The following is a 15,895-nucleotide window of genomic DNA, read 5'->3' on the forward strand; positions in this document are numbered from 1 at the left end:
TATTTTAGGTAAATATACCCGTCTCGCTAACGGAAGCGGCTCCTAAAACTAGTGCGATAAGGACAAGGCGAAAAATCCTGCGTAAAAATCTCAAAAATCGAGGTTTCGTACTCGACTGTTTCCTCCTCCAAAACTTAACCAATCGTAACCAAATTTGGAAATCTAAATGATCATGACATTATCTGTGTCGGACCGTTTTGCTTTTTTGACTAATTGATGTCAGTTTTGAATAGCACGCCTCTCATTGCGGCATAGTCAATTAGGCCATTTTGGCCATTTTTGAAGGGCTCTAGCGCCTTAAAAAACAAAAATATCAAAAAAATCAAAAGGGTCCGACACAGATATTGACAATATTAATCTGTGTTGAAAAAATCATTGCTCTAGCTTCAAAACCCACGGAGGAAACAGTCGAGAAGTCCTGTTGCCTCTTAACATACCTACCAATTAAAAATCACTGTACATTCTTATATATATACGTAGTATTTAATTGTACAAGTTGAATTTAACTGATTAAGTAATTAAATTCCGAAAAGTAACGCCAACGTCTACAAATCTACACTTTCAAATAAATTGCACTTCAATGATGCTGCGTACTGGACTCTGTAAGCTAAATAAACACTGAAATAAAATTCTCAAGTGCAAAGACGGAATTTATTACAAAGAATGAAGTAGTTTATTTCAATCTAGAGTACTTGGGAGTCTTGGAGACTAGGATATTCTTTTATGAGGGAATAGTGGGGACAATACCCGTCCCGAGATATCTCGTGAATATTCAAGAGGCACACAATGCAGCGTGCACTCGCTCCGGCATTACTCGCGTTTAGCGCGAATACAACTAATGCCATACTACACTACGTACCTCTACTATCTGCAGTGTAGAATTTGGTCTGCTCGTCGGAATTTTCTAATTTATGAATGCAATTGATATAGCAATATCCCAGCTGGTGGTAAATCTGTCTATTTATTTGTCGGAGTTAGCAAGAGACCATTGTTTTTTTAGTCCACGGCTTGGCTCAATGGCTTTTAGTGCTAGAAACCTGTAATTTAACACACAGGATAGTATCGACTATTTACAGTACGTTTTTACTTAAATGTCGATGTTTTGTTTTTGAAGGTAGTTACTAATGTGTTTGAACGTGCATATAAAAGATGATTGGTGTATCTTGGCTACATTAAGAGCCAACAGGAGTGGTAATTTCTCCATACAAACGTACTCGACTGTTTCCTCCGTGGGTTTTGAAGCTAGAGCAATGATTTTTTCAACACAGATTAATATTGTCAATATCTGTGTCGGACCGTTTTGCTTTTTTCGATATTTTTGTTTTTTAATGCGCTAGAGCCCTTCAAAAATGGCCAAAATGGCCTAATTGACTATGCCGCAATGAGAGGCGTGCTATTCAAAACTGACACCAATTAGTCAAAAAAGCAAAACGGTCCGACACAGATAATGTCATGATCATTTAGATTTCCAAATTTGGTTACGATTGGTTAAGTTTTGGAGGAGGAAACAGTCGAGTACGAAACCTCGATTTTTGATATTTTTAAGCAGGATTTTTCGCCTTGTCCTTATCGCACTAGTTTTAGGAGCCGCTTCTGTTAGCGAGACGGGTATGTTTACCTAAAATATTTTAATCTTAGCTCCTGTTGGCTCTTAAATGTGAAGATGGGCATTCTGGGATAAAATTCACTGAGTCAAAATGTATTTTTTCAAAGTGACTGTCATCGGTACGATTTAGTCGACGATTTAGTTTAGGCCCTTTGGCTTAGGTCTGCTTAAAACGCGACCCGCAACGGACAGCGTGCCGTAACGCCACGACGGGTCAATGACACGATGCACGCCGCAGGTGCCTGACGGGGGGCCTAGCCAAGATGATAATCGTTGGTAGAAAACGCCAATGGAAACTTAAATAATACCACATTACAAATCCTCTTTATTGCACAACCTCAGAATAAATGTAACATGGAAACACAAATAATACATCAAGACAGAGGTAAACAACAGGCGGCCCTATCACTAAATAGCGATCTCTTCCAGACAACCAGATAATGTATGGAAATAGTCATGTGACTGTTCGTAGTACTCGTATCTGTCACATGCTTGTTAGAAATAACAAATCTGGTTTTATTTTACCGTTCCATTCGGACTAGGTACCTAAACACTTTGTATTAATATATTAAAATTCTCAGCACACTCGGGACTTGATACCCGATTCCTGTTTGTGAAAGCATTGTCCGCGTTGTCGACACGCGTAGTTTTGGCAGTCGGGCAGAAGTTCAGGAGATGAGCCTTTTAGCTTAGCCACTCACTGTTTAACATGCGGTGCACGCGTGCCTAGATCGCGACCTTCGTCAACCCCGACGTGAGACGATTTCAGTCCTGCGGTACTATTCACAGCTTCCAAAAACGAATTATTTTGCGTCCCTTTCTTTGTCATACATTCGCAAAGGAGTAATCGAGCAAAAGGGATGGCACTCTCGTGAATCTGGTGCAGATAGAGGATTCCGAATATTCCGATGCCGTCGTAAGGAAATAGATAAAGTCACTTTACTTACTTGTCGAAAGATAGATTGCGGCCTTTTGCCAGACTTTTATTTGTTGGTGAATGTAATAGGATTATATTACTGGTGCGGCTAATTGGGTCAAAATAATATATTGTTTCTGCTGCGTTCCTTTTGGCAGTTAGCTTTATACTTACAATAACTAACTTTCTTGTTACTAACAGCAAAGAGAATACAGCGTATAGAGGCTTATTGTCATAGTAAATTTTGTAGTCACAGTAAAAGTAAAAACACAGGATTAAAACGAAAAATAATATAAATATATATTAAATACCTATATGTATATGGATAAATGCTTTATTATTTTTATTTTGCGCCATCTATTCGAGCATATTTTTTTCTTGATTTTCCGAGGTACTACGCTTTTTACTCACGTTTTTTTCTTAGTCTTATACTTACGGTGTTACATATAATTTATCTTTGATAACAGTTATTAGGTTATTACGTCTAAAACCGCAGTTTAAAAGAGAAACGAAGCTGCAAAAGTGAGCAGGCTATTTCTCCAACCCTATGAACATCGCGTTTCCAAATGAATAATTATTGTGTAGTGTAGCAAATTGAATCTAATGAATTGAGCTGTACGTGGTACATAGGTTTATTAAGATCATCAACCATGTCAGTGTCACCCGTGCATGCATGCCCATTCTGAAGCCATGGAGAATAATTATGGAAATACCACACCCGCCCGGAATGCTTTGATATCAGCAGGTAAAATCGCTATTTTTCCACAAGAGCAGGCCTATGGAACTCTCCGCACGAGCTCGGTTTTATACCTACGAATCCGTTCCCCTTCACGGTAGAAAAGCAAGCCAGTTGGTTGCCATTGCCACGCGCGCTCACGCACGCACGTCGCGTCGCCGCGCGCTAGAATATACTAAAATGTAGGTATGCGAAAGAAATGTCTTGAACAAATAACACTACTTGTAGTGTGGATGAATGCAGAAGCAACAAAACTATTAAAAAAATACCGTTTTTGCCCTTCCGATAGATAGGAAAAGTAGGTAGACATTCTCAATACAAGTACTTTTGGTTTTATTTTTAAGATAGTTGCAATTGTGGTTGCAAGCTACAAGCTACGTAGGTGGTATTGAATTATTGATTCATTGCGCGGTTTATAAAACGGCGTAAACACTGCGTTTACCGCAGGGATGTCTCGCAGTCACTTGTCGGAATGAAACGCATAAACGGAATATTGTAATTACTTATTGCAACATTTGCAACTTATCTTGCTCATGGTTATTTTACGCTATGCTTTTATGTGACCAGGTAGGTATCTTATATTATTTGTAAAATCATTTCTAAGCGTCGGCAACCCTAGCGTTGTGCCGGTGCGCGCGGTGCGGGGAGCGGCGCGATGAAGGTCATTCCATTGTATTTTAGTGTAGGTATTAAAACGGTAGGTAGTGTAGGTATTGGACCCGGGTATGTCCTTAAACTACGTCCAAAAGAGAGGTATGGGCATTGTGAGTGTCATCTCGCTTTGTGTGGTAGGGCACAGCACAGCGGATGTCATTCCAGATCTAGAGCAGAGCCCAACTGGGGAAGTACCTCCACCTTACAGAAAACCGCAGCCAAATAACACTAGACCCTACTCTTGTGTTGTGTTCCTGCTGGTGAGTAAGGTTGCCAGAGCTCAACGAGGGTGGGTGAGGGTAAAGGTCGGCAACGCGCATGTAACACCTCTGGAGTTGCAGGCGTCCATAGGCTACGGTGACTGCTTACCATCAGGCGGCCCGTATGCTTGTTTGCCACCGATGTGGTATAAAAAAAAAGGTATTTGAGTTTTATTTGAGAGATAAGTATCTGTTCCTTCGAACTATTATATAATCTGTGACAAGAGTGCCAAGTTATTTGGTGTAAATTTTAAGTTGTTTTCATCACACTTGATCGAAAAAGATCTTATTTCATGCAGGTGTACTGAAGGACAAAGGCCTATATTGATCCCGCGGGAGTTATGGATTGTGAAAAAAAAGCTATAACTCCCTAGGGATATAACTCCTTCCCCAGTGGCAAGGTGTAAAACTTTGTGTTTTCTTTTCCTTAAAACCCTCGCAAAGCTCAAAATTTCATTTATTGTTTATATTTGCGGAGTTTTGCTTGCTAGTGGGCTCAATATAAGCACGATAGACAAAACAATAATTAAGAATAATAAGGTATTGCAGACTGCAATTTGCAGTTTGTGAAGGGTAAACTAATCTTTTTTTAATAATTCATATTTGGCATTCTTAAAAAAGGCTTGTTAAAGTTCTGGTTTTGTCTTCTTAATCTTAACGATATTTAAAAATGTTTAATCCTTATCCGAATGTAATCTTGCACCCCAATACTATTTCACTTTAACTAATATAATGCTGGCGCTAGTAAGTATTAGACACTCGTGCTCGTGGGGCCGCTTCACAAACAATTTATTTAATTGTATGATAAATTCTACGAAAAGCGAATGATCAATACTGCGCGCATTATACTATAATAAATAGTGATGTTTACATTAATATAATTATATTTATTTTAAGCAACATGGCCTATATACTCAAAGAACATGGCTCATTAAAGCTATGAAGCAATCTATTTAATTTAAAATATTAACTTACTAAATATTAATAAACTAATGGGAAACATGTCAGAAAACATAATTAAATTAAATACTAAATAAAATATTATTCTTACCATACAATTTCAATTAAATTAAAGTCAAACAAATAAGATCATGGGTAGAATAAATAATGTGAAAAGTAAATAAATAACATGTCTCCTGATAAATCAATTAACACCTATACTTACTATTTAGCCCATTTTTGAGACACTGGTGCATGCAGTGACAACCTGTGTCTCATCTCCTAAGAATCCGAACCCGGGAATTCTTTTCTAAATTTGGTTACGTGAAATCAGAAACGGCAATTACTCTAAATTGATACAAGCGAATTACATATAACCGAGCGTGTACTCGTACGCCGTACGACACAGCCTTTTATTGGAGTAAAACAAAATCTAATAAAATTCTCCCAGAGGGCTCTTCATTAAGCATCATACGTGCAAAAGAGGCTGAAACATAATAAAAAGGAGTTCTTTTTGCGTTACTCACGTCTATGTCAACTACTTTTCTCTGCGTAATTTTTCTGTATTGCGATATTTCGGAATGTGAACTGTATTAGAACATGAATAAGTCGCTTTTATATCTAATGTCACAACATGATAAGAGCTTGGGAAAGTTATCAACAGATATGGTTATCGTTATGTAATTATGCGAGTCCCCGAGGACATTTGCCCTATCTCGTTATCGCGGAAGATTGGAATAAGACTTGTTTTATGACAGAAGAAACTAGGATCCGTGAGATCCGTCGCAAAACAAAACAATGTTTTATATGAAAGCGCTCAGAAGGGGCTTAGGTCTCTCTCAGTGTTTTTCAAATATAGATACAAAGAAGTTCTTTTAATATTTAATATACAGTCAAACCTGGTTAAGTGGAACCTGGATAAGTGAGAAACCTCTATAGCTGGGACTCATGCGGTCCCGACACTTTAGCACTGAATTACCTCTGTTAGTGAGATAAAACGAACCTCTATAACTGGGATTAGTTGTTGTGATTTTATAGTCACATTTACCTCTATAATTGAGACAGAAAGTGTATTTTACTTCTATTACTGAGACTATATTTATAAGATGACATTTTGCTAATTGTTTTTTTAGAATTTTATAGGAATTGACCTCTGTATCTGAGATAACGTCAATCTATCACCTCTAAACTTGGACTTTATTGATCAATTTCCGTATTCTTACTAACTCTTAGTCTATCCAATCCACAAATTCCGCATTTGCTTAATTGTGTCTAAACGACTTCAAGTTTCATTTAGTTACTTTATGTAGTTTAAATTATCGAAACGAAAGCTGAAATCTTGATAAGTAACACGAATAAACAAATTTTCATTTAATAATTTTCTAAGACGCAATGAACTCCGTATCAAATTTAATTGACAAAATTGAGGAATCATTCAAAATAAATTCAAAGAAATATTTAAAAAATATTTAGAGACAAGGATTACTTTACCTTGTTTATTTTTAAAGATAATTACAAAATACCTTATTAACCACCTCTATAACCACCTCTATTAATGGAACCCTCTGTAAATGAGACAAATTTATTTGTACCTGGTTAACTGAGAGCCTAGGTAAGTGGAATACCTCTTTAAGTGAGACAAATCTGCTCGTCCCTTGAAGTCTCACTTATCCAGGCTTCACTACATGTATAAGTATCATATCATTTCACAGACCTTACTGTTATAAAGATCCTCGGACGTACATACCTGGTGGCAGTGGTGGCCCAATTTCTGTAAGGGTAATGTGCCTCTACTAAGATTTCTTTTTAACGGTAAGTATTAAGATACAAATGGCCTTAATAAAAGTGAGGCTTACTCTTCCATTGACTGTAAGCCGTATCGGCACAGTAGATGTTTCAGACTTCGTAGTCTGCATCCTTACTAACGTCGTATTAAATGCCAGGTTCGGCAATAATAAAACTCATGCTACAAGTTTATATTTCCATCAGACATCTTAGTTTTTAACATGGCTTCTGTGTAGGACTTGGACTATTTGGAGTTTAGGGGAGAGTGGATAACAGTGAATCACTTTTTTTTCTAAGAGTTGTAGTTGCGCCATTTAAACTTCATATTGTATTATTTTCTTATCTAAGCCTAGAGTACTCTTAAACCTTTTTAAGAGAAATACTGAAAGGAAAGTTAGAAATAAAATAAGATAAAATTTAAACAAAAGTGGAGAAAGATTCACCGTTACCCATGTACGGGTAACAGTGGATCACCGTCCGATAAAACGAATTGATAAGAGCTGCTGCATTGTTTGAGCATTATCAATTAAAATATATTAAGTTTTAACATATGTGTGCAGTGATATACACGCATCAGCTTTCAGCTGCTAGTGTATTAAACAATACAATAACAGGGCAGCTTGTGGCGAGCTGTTGGGGAGTAACGACCCCACGGACCCGAGTGCTCCAGAGAGTCGGTCAGGGTCTCCGTCTCCGGCGTGTCTTCGTCGGTCGGAGTGGACCCCAAGGGGACCCGCAGGACTCTCGGCTCTGGCTTGCCTTCATTGGCCGTCCAGAGAGGAGTCGTTAGAGCTATATGCTCCAGGGGTGGAAGTGAAATTTGCGTAAGCACGAGTTGGCACAGTGGCTGTTTACAGCCACTGGATAGAAAGCGGTGTACACCTCTCGACACCCCTGAGCCGCTCACACCGATGTTGCCCCTGGTCGTCTTTACGACGACAGTTTTAGGGGCCCATCTAGTCAGCGGCGAGTCACCACCTGCCTCGATAACGTGTGTTAGCATTGTTATGGCAGGTGTCCGGACTTCTTTACAATAGCCCAGTATCATTGTCCACCCAAACTTCAATCCATAGACCGATATACTGTTTACCTACTTTTTCTACAATAGTCCCAATGCCTGCTGCGACCGGTTCATGAGTGTCTATTGTTGCACCTGTGAACGGGTTCCAGCAGGCGTTCTACGTGACATCAAAGGTCTCCAAGGGGCCTCTACGTGTTGGATCTATATCCCCACGCAAGCCTATCAAAATACCGGGATTTATAGGCCCGTGATCCCAAAAAAGGAGATACAAATAATATAATAATATATGTGCAAAATTTTGATCATATCCGTTGATCATAATTTTTCATAGTGTGCGATAATATTTTATCTTATTTTTTCATACTGGTTACAACTTAAAGAACACGAATTTCGCTCTTTGCGTGGAGATTTATATTCATTTTGTGCTTTTATTATCATGGTTTTTTTTTTCTACAAGAAAACTATAAATCTTCATACCCGATTTTCCTTTGATCCACTGTGTGTGACCCAATTTCATATGATCCACTCTTCCCCATTAATGGTAGTTGTATAAAAAATCACTCAAATTTTTTTTAGTTTGGTTTATGGTTAAAATAAGGTAATAAATCGATTTTTCATACATTAAATCCATATTCACAACAATTAAAGAATTTGTAATCACCAGCCATAAAGTAAACGATTTTTTGAAAATCGTGCAAAATCAGCTACTTGGTAGCCCATGCTCATTTCTGCGAATTTTAATTCTGAAGGAGAGGTGGTATATAGTTAGGCAATCGGAGGGGCGTAAAAGCGGTAACGTCGTGAACGCTTACCCCTGTACAAGTAACATTAGTAAAGTTATTGCAAAAGATCCACTGTTACCCGTTACCCACTGTTACCCACTCTCCTCTACTGTGGAGGCGGTGAACAAATGAGTGTAATTCGTACCGGAGCTCATAGATTCCAATGACTTCATTCGCTCACCTCAACTCCGGCAACGAAGGTAACAGGTTGTAAGTGAGCGCGGATAATATCGTGTTCTTGTTACGTTCTGAAGGACCTAGGTATATTGTAACTGCGAAAGTGATGGATGATGGATTAGGCATAGAGCGGACAAGCTATAGTATACCTACAGATATCGTTTTAGTGTTTATGTGCGGCTGACATACCTAATTATCTCTTACGTATTAAAGTGTGTGTATGTAGTTATGTGTAATAAATAGTCCAGCTCATTTCCCTTAACAAATTTCTAAAGTACCTAGAGTCCCGTCCGGATGAAAGCATGAAACTTGACATGCATGCATATGTTTTACAATTCACATTTGTATCCCTACATAGTCATTTTTGTGAAACTTTGATAACGTTTTACTGTTTGGGGAATCTTTGGACTTTCTCTAAAGTTTGTGCGAAAAATTAATTGGGCGCCCAGGGTCGGTACCTAATAGATACCTACACATAAATAAGTGCACCTCTTTCATTCCTTTCGAGGTAATCCAACCGTAATGTTGGACACTCCGACCGTATAATATTACGTACTGAAAGACTAATAAAGGTTGTTTTAATCTTACTTTCATGCAATTTTTTTTTCTACTCCAGTATCTACTATTTCAATTCAATTAAATGAATGGGCGTGATATCTAAATAAACTTGTTGTTATGAATATATTTACAATATTGTATAACTGTTTTATTTTTTGATAACATTAAGGTAAATGATTTATTAAATTCATAGAAATAAAGTTCCTCTTTATGCATAAGTGCGTACACTTACACCCACCACACTTAAGCCACATCCACACTCAGACGTACAGTCGCCAACTTTGAGTGGACGAATGTTTAAAGAGGAAACTTATTAATGGAATAGGACTCAAGACGTTATTAAATACTCCTTCTGGGGCCTATTGCATAACATTTTACAACTGATAATACAAGCGGACGCCTCTTTTCATTCCCTTTTATTAGAAAGAGACTTCCGCTTGTATTATGAGTTGTAAAATGTTATGCAATAGGCCCCTGGTGTATGGCCAGTACCCAGTACTGTATGGCAAGTCCATTATTTTGTAAATGACATGTAAACTAAAACACAAACCGCATTGTGTTGTTGCATTCCAACTATTCCCGAATAATTCTCGCCTGAGAGCTAATCTAAACTTAGTGTCGTATTTAACACGATTCAGGCGACACGGTGAGCCGCTAAATCGGTGAAACGAGGTGACAGTCCATTTTATATTTGCATACATTTAAATCTTTCAGCTTTGAGGGACAATCCTTCCCTCCGCTTAGCATATTTTAATAGCAGCGGCAATTTATTTAGACGCTGTGTTTAATCTCTACGCGGACTTCATTATAAATAAACAAAATAATTCAGTCCCCTGTGACCTTTATAGAAACTTCGTGTATAGGTACTTAAACCTTTAGTTGCTCTTTAATTCGGCTTTTTAGGGTTCCGTAGCCAAATGGCAAAAAACGGAACCCTTATAGATTCGTCATGTCTGTCTGTCTGTCTGTCTGTCCGTCTGTCCGTCCGTCCGTCCGTATGTCACAGCCACTTTTTTCCGAAACTATAAAAACTATACTGTTGAAACTTGGTAAGTAGATGTGTTCTGTGAACCGCATTAAGATTTTCACACAAAAATAGAAAAAAAAAATTTTTTTTGGGGGTTCCCCATACTTCGAACTGAAACCCAAAAAAAAATTTTTTTCATCAAACCCATACATGTGGGGTATCTATGGATAGGTCTTCAAAAATGATATTGAGGTTTCTAATATCATTTTTTTCTAAACTGAATAGTTTGCGCGAGAGACACTTCCAAAGTGGTAAAATGTGTCCCCCCCCCCCTGTAACTTCTAAAATAAGAGAATGATAAAACTAAAAAAAATATATGATGTACATTACCATGCAAAATTCCACCGAAAATTGGTTTGAACGAGATCTAGTAAGTAGTTTTTTTTTAATACGTCATAAATCCCCTAAATACGGAACCCTTCATGGGCGAGTCCGACTCGCACTTGGCCGCTTTTATATTTTAAGAGTAAACTTTAATTTCGGTGTCTAGGTTAAATGTATCCATAAACATGTCTATTGCAAAGAAGTAACAACGCTTGGCTGTAATTCATGTGCTCTTGAGGTTGCCCACATTCTAAATAGAGTGATAAAAAGTTAACGATTTTTTCAAAAACTTTTTCGAAGATCTCATTAATTTTTCAACCGATCAGATTCAACTTCAACATAATTTTGGAGGGAAGTAAAAAGAGGGCGAGGGGCGGCACAATATTTTTGACTGTCGGACGGTTTAACAGACGTATTCACAAAATGAAAAAAAAAATGCTCTTAGAATCTTAATTAGGGCTTGCAGTACCGATCCCGGTACCAAGAATTTTATTTCCCGGTTCTGAACATGGCCGGAACCGGGATTCCCGGTTCTGAACATGGCCGGAACCGGGATTCCCGGTTCTTCCCGGTTCTCAAGGCATCTTATGATTCTTTTTAAGAAATTGTTTGTGTTAGCGTTCAATCATTATGAATTACTTATTTTCAAATGAACAATTTAATAAGAATTTATAAACGACTTATTTTATATAAAAAAGCACTTCTAGCGTTCCCGCCTATTTGATGAAATTAACCGGCACACTTTGCCTGCGCCTGGGCTTAAAGGTGTACGAGCAACACGGCCGTAGTCAATGCACTCAGCACTATGACGGCACGGGATTGATGGGATACAAAAGTTATAAATTCAACCCGAAAACGGAATATTTTCATATAAAACCAAACCTAGAAGAATAATATTGGAATATAATAAATAAATAATATCCTACTTGTGATTTAAAAGTTGTTTCAAGATTATAGCTTAAGTCACCCGGGTCAAAATGTATAGCTAAACACCTTATTCATCTAAATAGGTGTAACTTAGTAGCTTTAAGGCTCCATTGGGACATATGACACAAACATACATACATAGATTGCTAATATCATTAGTCCTTTAATGTAACCGGCTTAAAAGTACTGAACGATGTTTCAGATAAAAACAAAGTTGAAATAGAAAACTTGGTGAATTTTTACAAATTACCACTTTACTAGGTTAGTTTGTCGGGTTATTTTTGGGTTCCCCGTTTCATAGCACCATTATTAAAATGTTATTTAATGTCCGGAGCTAAAGTACTAAGACAACTATTATTAAAATAGGAATAAATATGCATACTGATGAGAACCGGGAAGTACCGGTACCGGGTCTTCAGTACCGGTTCTTTCGACACTATAAAATTCCCGGGAATTTGAGAACCGGGAATTCCCGGGAGCATGCCCTAATCTTAATGTTATATAGCCGACGTGTGGCACATCGTTCGATTGGTCTTTAAAACTATGTATCTAATAGTTTCCGAGTAAAAAGGCTGTGACTTACCTACGTACTGACGGACGAAACTGACAAAATTATAATGGTTCTGTTTTCTTCATTTGAGCTATAGGGCCCTAAATGGCAAAAAATACAATCGCTACGTTTCAATTAAGTTGTTGTGGCTACCACCACCAGTATGGCACTGACTTAAACGCTATAGCGAGAACCGCGTGAACGTAAAGTTTACTTTCTATGCATCTCGCTCGTACTGACATATTAGTGCGAGCGAGATGTATAGAAAGTAAATTACGTAGATCATGAATCTATAATATAACTGGATCAGGCATGAGGCGTGTGGGGAAATGACCGAACGGAATAGTCTTATGTATCCTTTCAGTAGGAGTAGCAGCGATGGCGCTATTATTGTTTGCCGTTGTCACAGTCTCACATTTTTTTTATTTCCCACCGTAAATTTGTATGGATTATGGTATTTATGGTGGGCAACAAATAAACTCGACCAATCATCACTATGATTGGTCGAGTTTATCGTATTGGGTATGTTTTGTCCCACACGGAGGCACGCGTATAGCACATCTATAGCATCCTACCATCTATGACGTAGATGTTGGCGCATATGTCAGTGTTGACCATGGACCTAGAATATTACGGACAGAGTTTCGCTTACAACACAACTGTGATTCCAACATCCACCAGTTTCATAGTATTTACGTGTGACACACACACATTGACAGCCCACATCCACCAGTTTGCCGTCAGACGAATCGAAACGTCATTGAAGTAAACATGTCAAAGAAAAATATAAATAAAATATGCCAGCATGCGTAGTTAAATCCTGCTAGAATTGTACCGATAGAAAGAAAAAAAGTCACGGAATAACTTTTCATACTTAAGTTTATCAATTAGTACGTAAAATCACGATAATTTGTTGTTTATAAATTATCAAACTGCAAAACAGGAGTACCAGTAATATGAATAGGGTAATTTCCCGAAAGTAGGGTAATTGATACCCTTCTTATTAAATCATTATGTATTAAGAGATCATTTAATTAGGTAAATGGTTAAATTATTGATTGTGCATTTCAAACTAGGTCGGTATGGTAATTTCCCGATACTAAGGAGATTAGACGCTTACATGCATGTTTGATAGTTAACGTCTGTTTGTTATGTATTATAATTTTTTTGTTGAAAACCAGGTATGTTTCAAGTTAAATGTATAAATTAAAAAAACATGACGAACTGATTTCATTACGATGCTAAATATCATTAGGTATTGAAAATAATGTTTGCACAAAGTAATTGTGCAATATTGCGCATTTTCAAGACCTATAAAATCAGATACGTACACACCTACCGTATACCTTTTTTATTGTCTAACGTAAAACTGTCCTAATTTTTTTATTTAAAAACAAGGACGATATTAAAAATAAACTTGGTCAACCAGATCTTGACAGTAGAAAAAGGCGGCAAATTTGGAAAATGTAGGCGCGAAGGGATATCGTCCCATAGAAAATTTGAATTTCGTGCCTTTTTTTACTGACAAGATTTGGTTGACCAGCTATAATTGTTTCACCATTAGGGGAGAATTTGTGTTACATGGTAACACTCGTCTACACGCACACATTCAAACCGTCCGCCATTGCAGTGTCACAGTTTGTCTTAGGTGACAGTCCGTCCGTAATATTCTAGGTCCATGGTGTTGACACTATCAGTGACTCATGGTACGGGTTCGGTCTATTTTTGTTTAACATGACTCACGCCCGTCCGTTCCAGTCGGTCGACTATTTACTTGACTGCGTTCACTTGCGACGCATGGACGAAAACATAGTTCACTTCACTTTTCGTTTTGTATTGATTTTATATAATAGTGCTACCGATAGTTTCTAATCGTGTACAATAAAATTCATTAATAGCCGGTTGTGTGTTTATTAGATTTTTCAATAATACAAATCTTACAATGTGCGCGTTAAAAGAATATAATTTAGATGAAATAATACAAAATGTTGCTCAGTCCTGTGATCTCTTAGACTGGAACTATTCATTGCGTGATTTTGAGAGTATAGGCCAAAATTATTTCGGTGTTCTGGTGCCTCTTTATTTAATAGGTACTGATGGCTCTGGAAAAGAGGTTAAGTTATCGTTGGTACTAAAATTGGCTCCCACTGATAAGAGATTTCGTCTTAGCGATGCGGTCACGCGCATGTTTGACCGAGAAATGTTTGTATACCGTGTGGTCTTGAGCAAATATAGAGAAATACAGAAAGGTTTATCTGTCGTTCACTTTGTTGTACCTACGTGTTATTATATACACCAAAAATATTGTGAAGAGGTTATAGTCATGCAAGACATGCGTGAAGATGGCTACATACCTTATACTGGGCAGACATTTTTGGATTTGGATCACACGATTGTATCACTCAAATCGTTAGCAAAGTTTCATGCATTGTCATTCATATTAAGACAAATCGATGAGAAACTATACACTGAGATTAAACAGAAATGTGTACCTCTAAGCGACTTGACTGATAAAAGGTTTTTGGAAGTGTTAAATGACAGACTTTTAAAAGCACTGGAGAAGTTTGCTGATACAGAATATGTATCACTGTTGTCAAACTTACAGCGAAACTGTGCCGAATATATCAAACAGACTGTAGAATTTACGGCAGCAACTTGCATTTGCCATGGTGACATGTGGAAAGAAAATATTCTTTTTAAATACAGAGTAGGTATCACATTAATGTTTATGGGCAATAAAAAAATCTGTAATTCATTGAGTTGTAGGCATTGTAGGTACCGAATAAAATATCGGATGATTTTTTTAAAATTTGTATTTGTAGTATCTAACCGGAAAAATTCCTAGCTTCCTTTGGCTCTCTGTTTATTTAATTATTTCAAAATAAATATTTATTTGTTTTAGGATACGAAACCTGTCGAAGCATGTATTATTGACTATCAGACCACTCGTACTTGCAGCCTGGCTTATGATGTTCTCTACCTTATAACAAGTAGTACAGATTCAACTTTGAGAAGACAACATTATGGACAACTCTTGGATACTTATTATGAAACGTTTGACAACTATATCAAGACTGCTGGATATGGTACCGAAACTTTATACCCTAGGACTTCATTCGATAACGACTTGAAAGTGGTTGCTCCGGCATGCCTCATTGTGGCTAATACTGCTTTGTGGTTATCCAATGGTTTGCAACAGGAAGGTCACGTTCGAAGTAAAAACATACCGTCCACACATGAAGAAATGTCAACTGCTGTGCAGAAATATACATCAGTAGTAAAAAATATAATTGATGATTTCTCTATGTATGGTTATTTGAATGTTTGATTAAGTCAACTTTGTTGTTTTTCTTGAAATATAGTGATCACTACGTTACGTTTTTCCGTTGTATAATTATTGCTTTATTTAAATGAAAAGAATATATAACATTGTTATAATCGGTAGGATAAAACAACCCAACTATCATGGTCCAAGGTCCAATATTAAAATGTTGGTCCAAGGGTTCAATACCTACCTAATTAGGTAAGTATCAAATTATCAATACCAATATTGTTTCCAGTTCTCTCTGAGTTTTCGGGTTAAATTTGGACCATCGTTGGGGATTTTGATTATAGTTGGATGGTGTTACGTTA

The 15,895-nt window shown here is 37.3% G+C and overlaps 1 protein-coding gene across 1 annotated transcript; it reads left to right on the plus strand.

Annotated features, from left to right (window-relative positions):
- The first annotated feature begins 14,088 nt into the window (after positions 1 to 14,088).
- Positions 14,089 to 15,619, plus strand: LOC134652776 (uncharacterized). Its single transcript, XM_063507940.1, has 2 exons — positions 14,089 to 14,969; positions 15,165 to 15,619. The coding sequence occupies exons 1-2, from the start codon at positions 14,205 to 14,207 to the stop codon at positions 15,588 to 15,590; spliced, it is 1,191 nt and encodes a 396-aa protein (XP_063364010.1). The 5' UTR covers positions 14,089 to 14,204; the 3' UTR covers positions 15,591 to 15,619.
- The last annotated feature ends 276 nt before the right edge of the window (positions 15,620 to 15,895 follow it).

Source organism: Cydia amplana, chromosome 1 (assembly GCF_948474715.1).
Source record: "Cydia amplana chromosome 1, ilCydAmpl1.1, whole genome shotgun sequence".
NCBI classification, from domain to species: Eukaryota; Metazoa; Arthropoda; class Insecta; order Lepidoptera; family Tortricidae; genus Cydia; species Cydia amplana.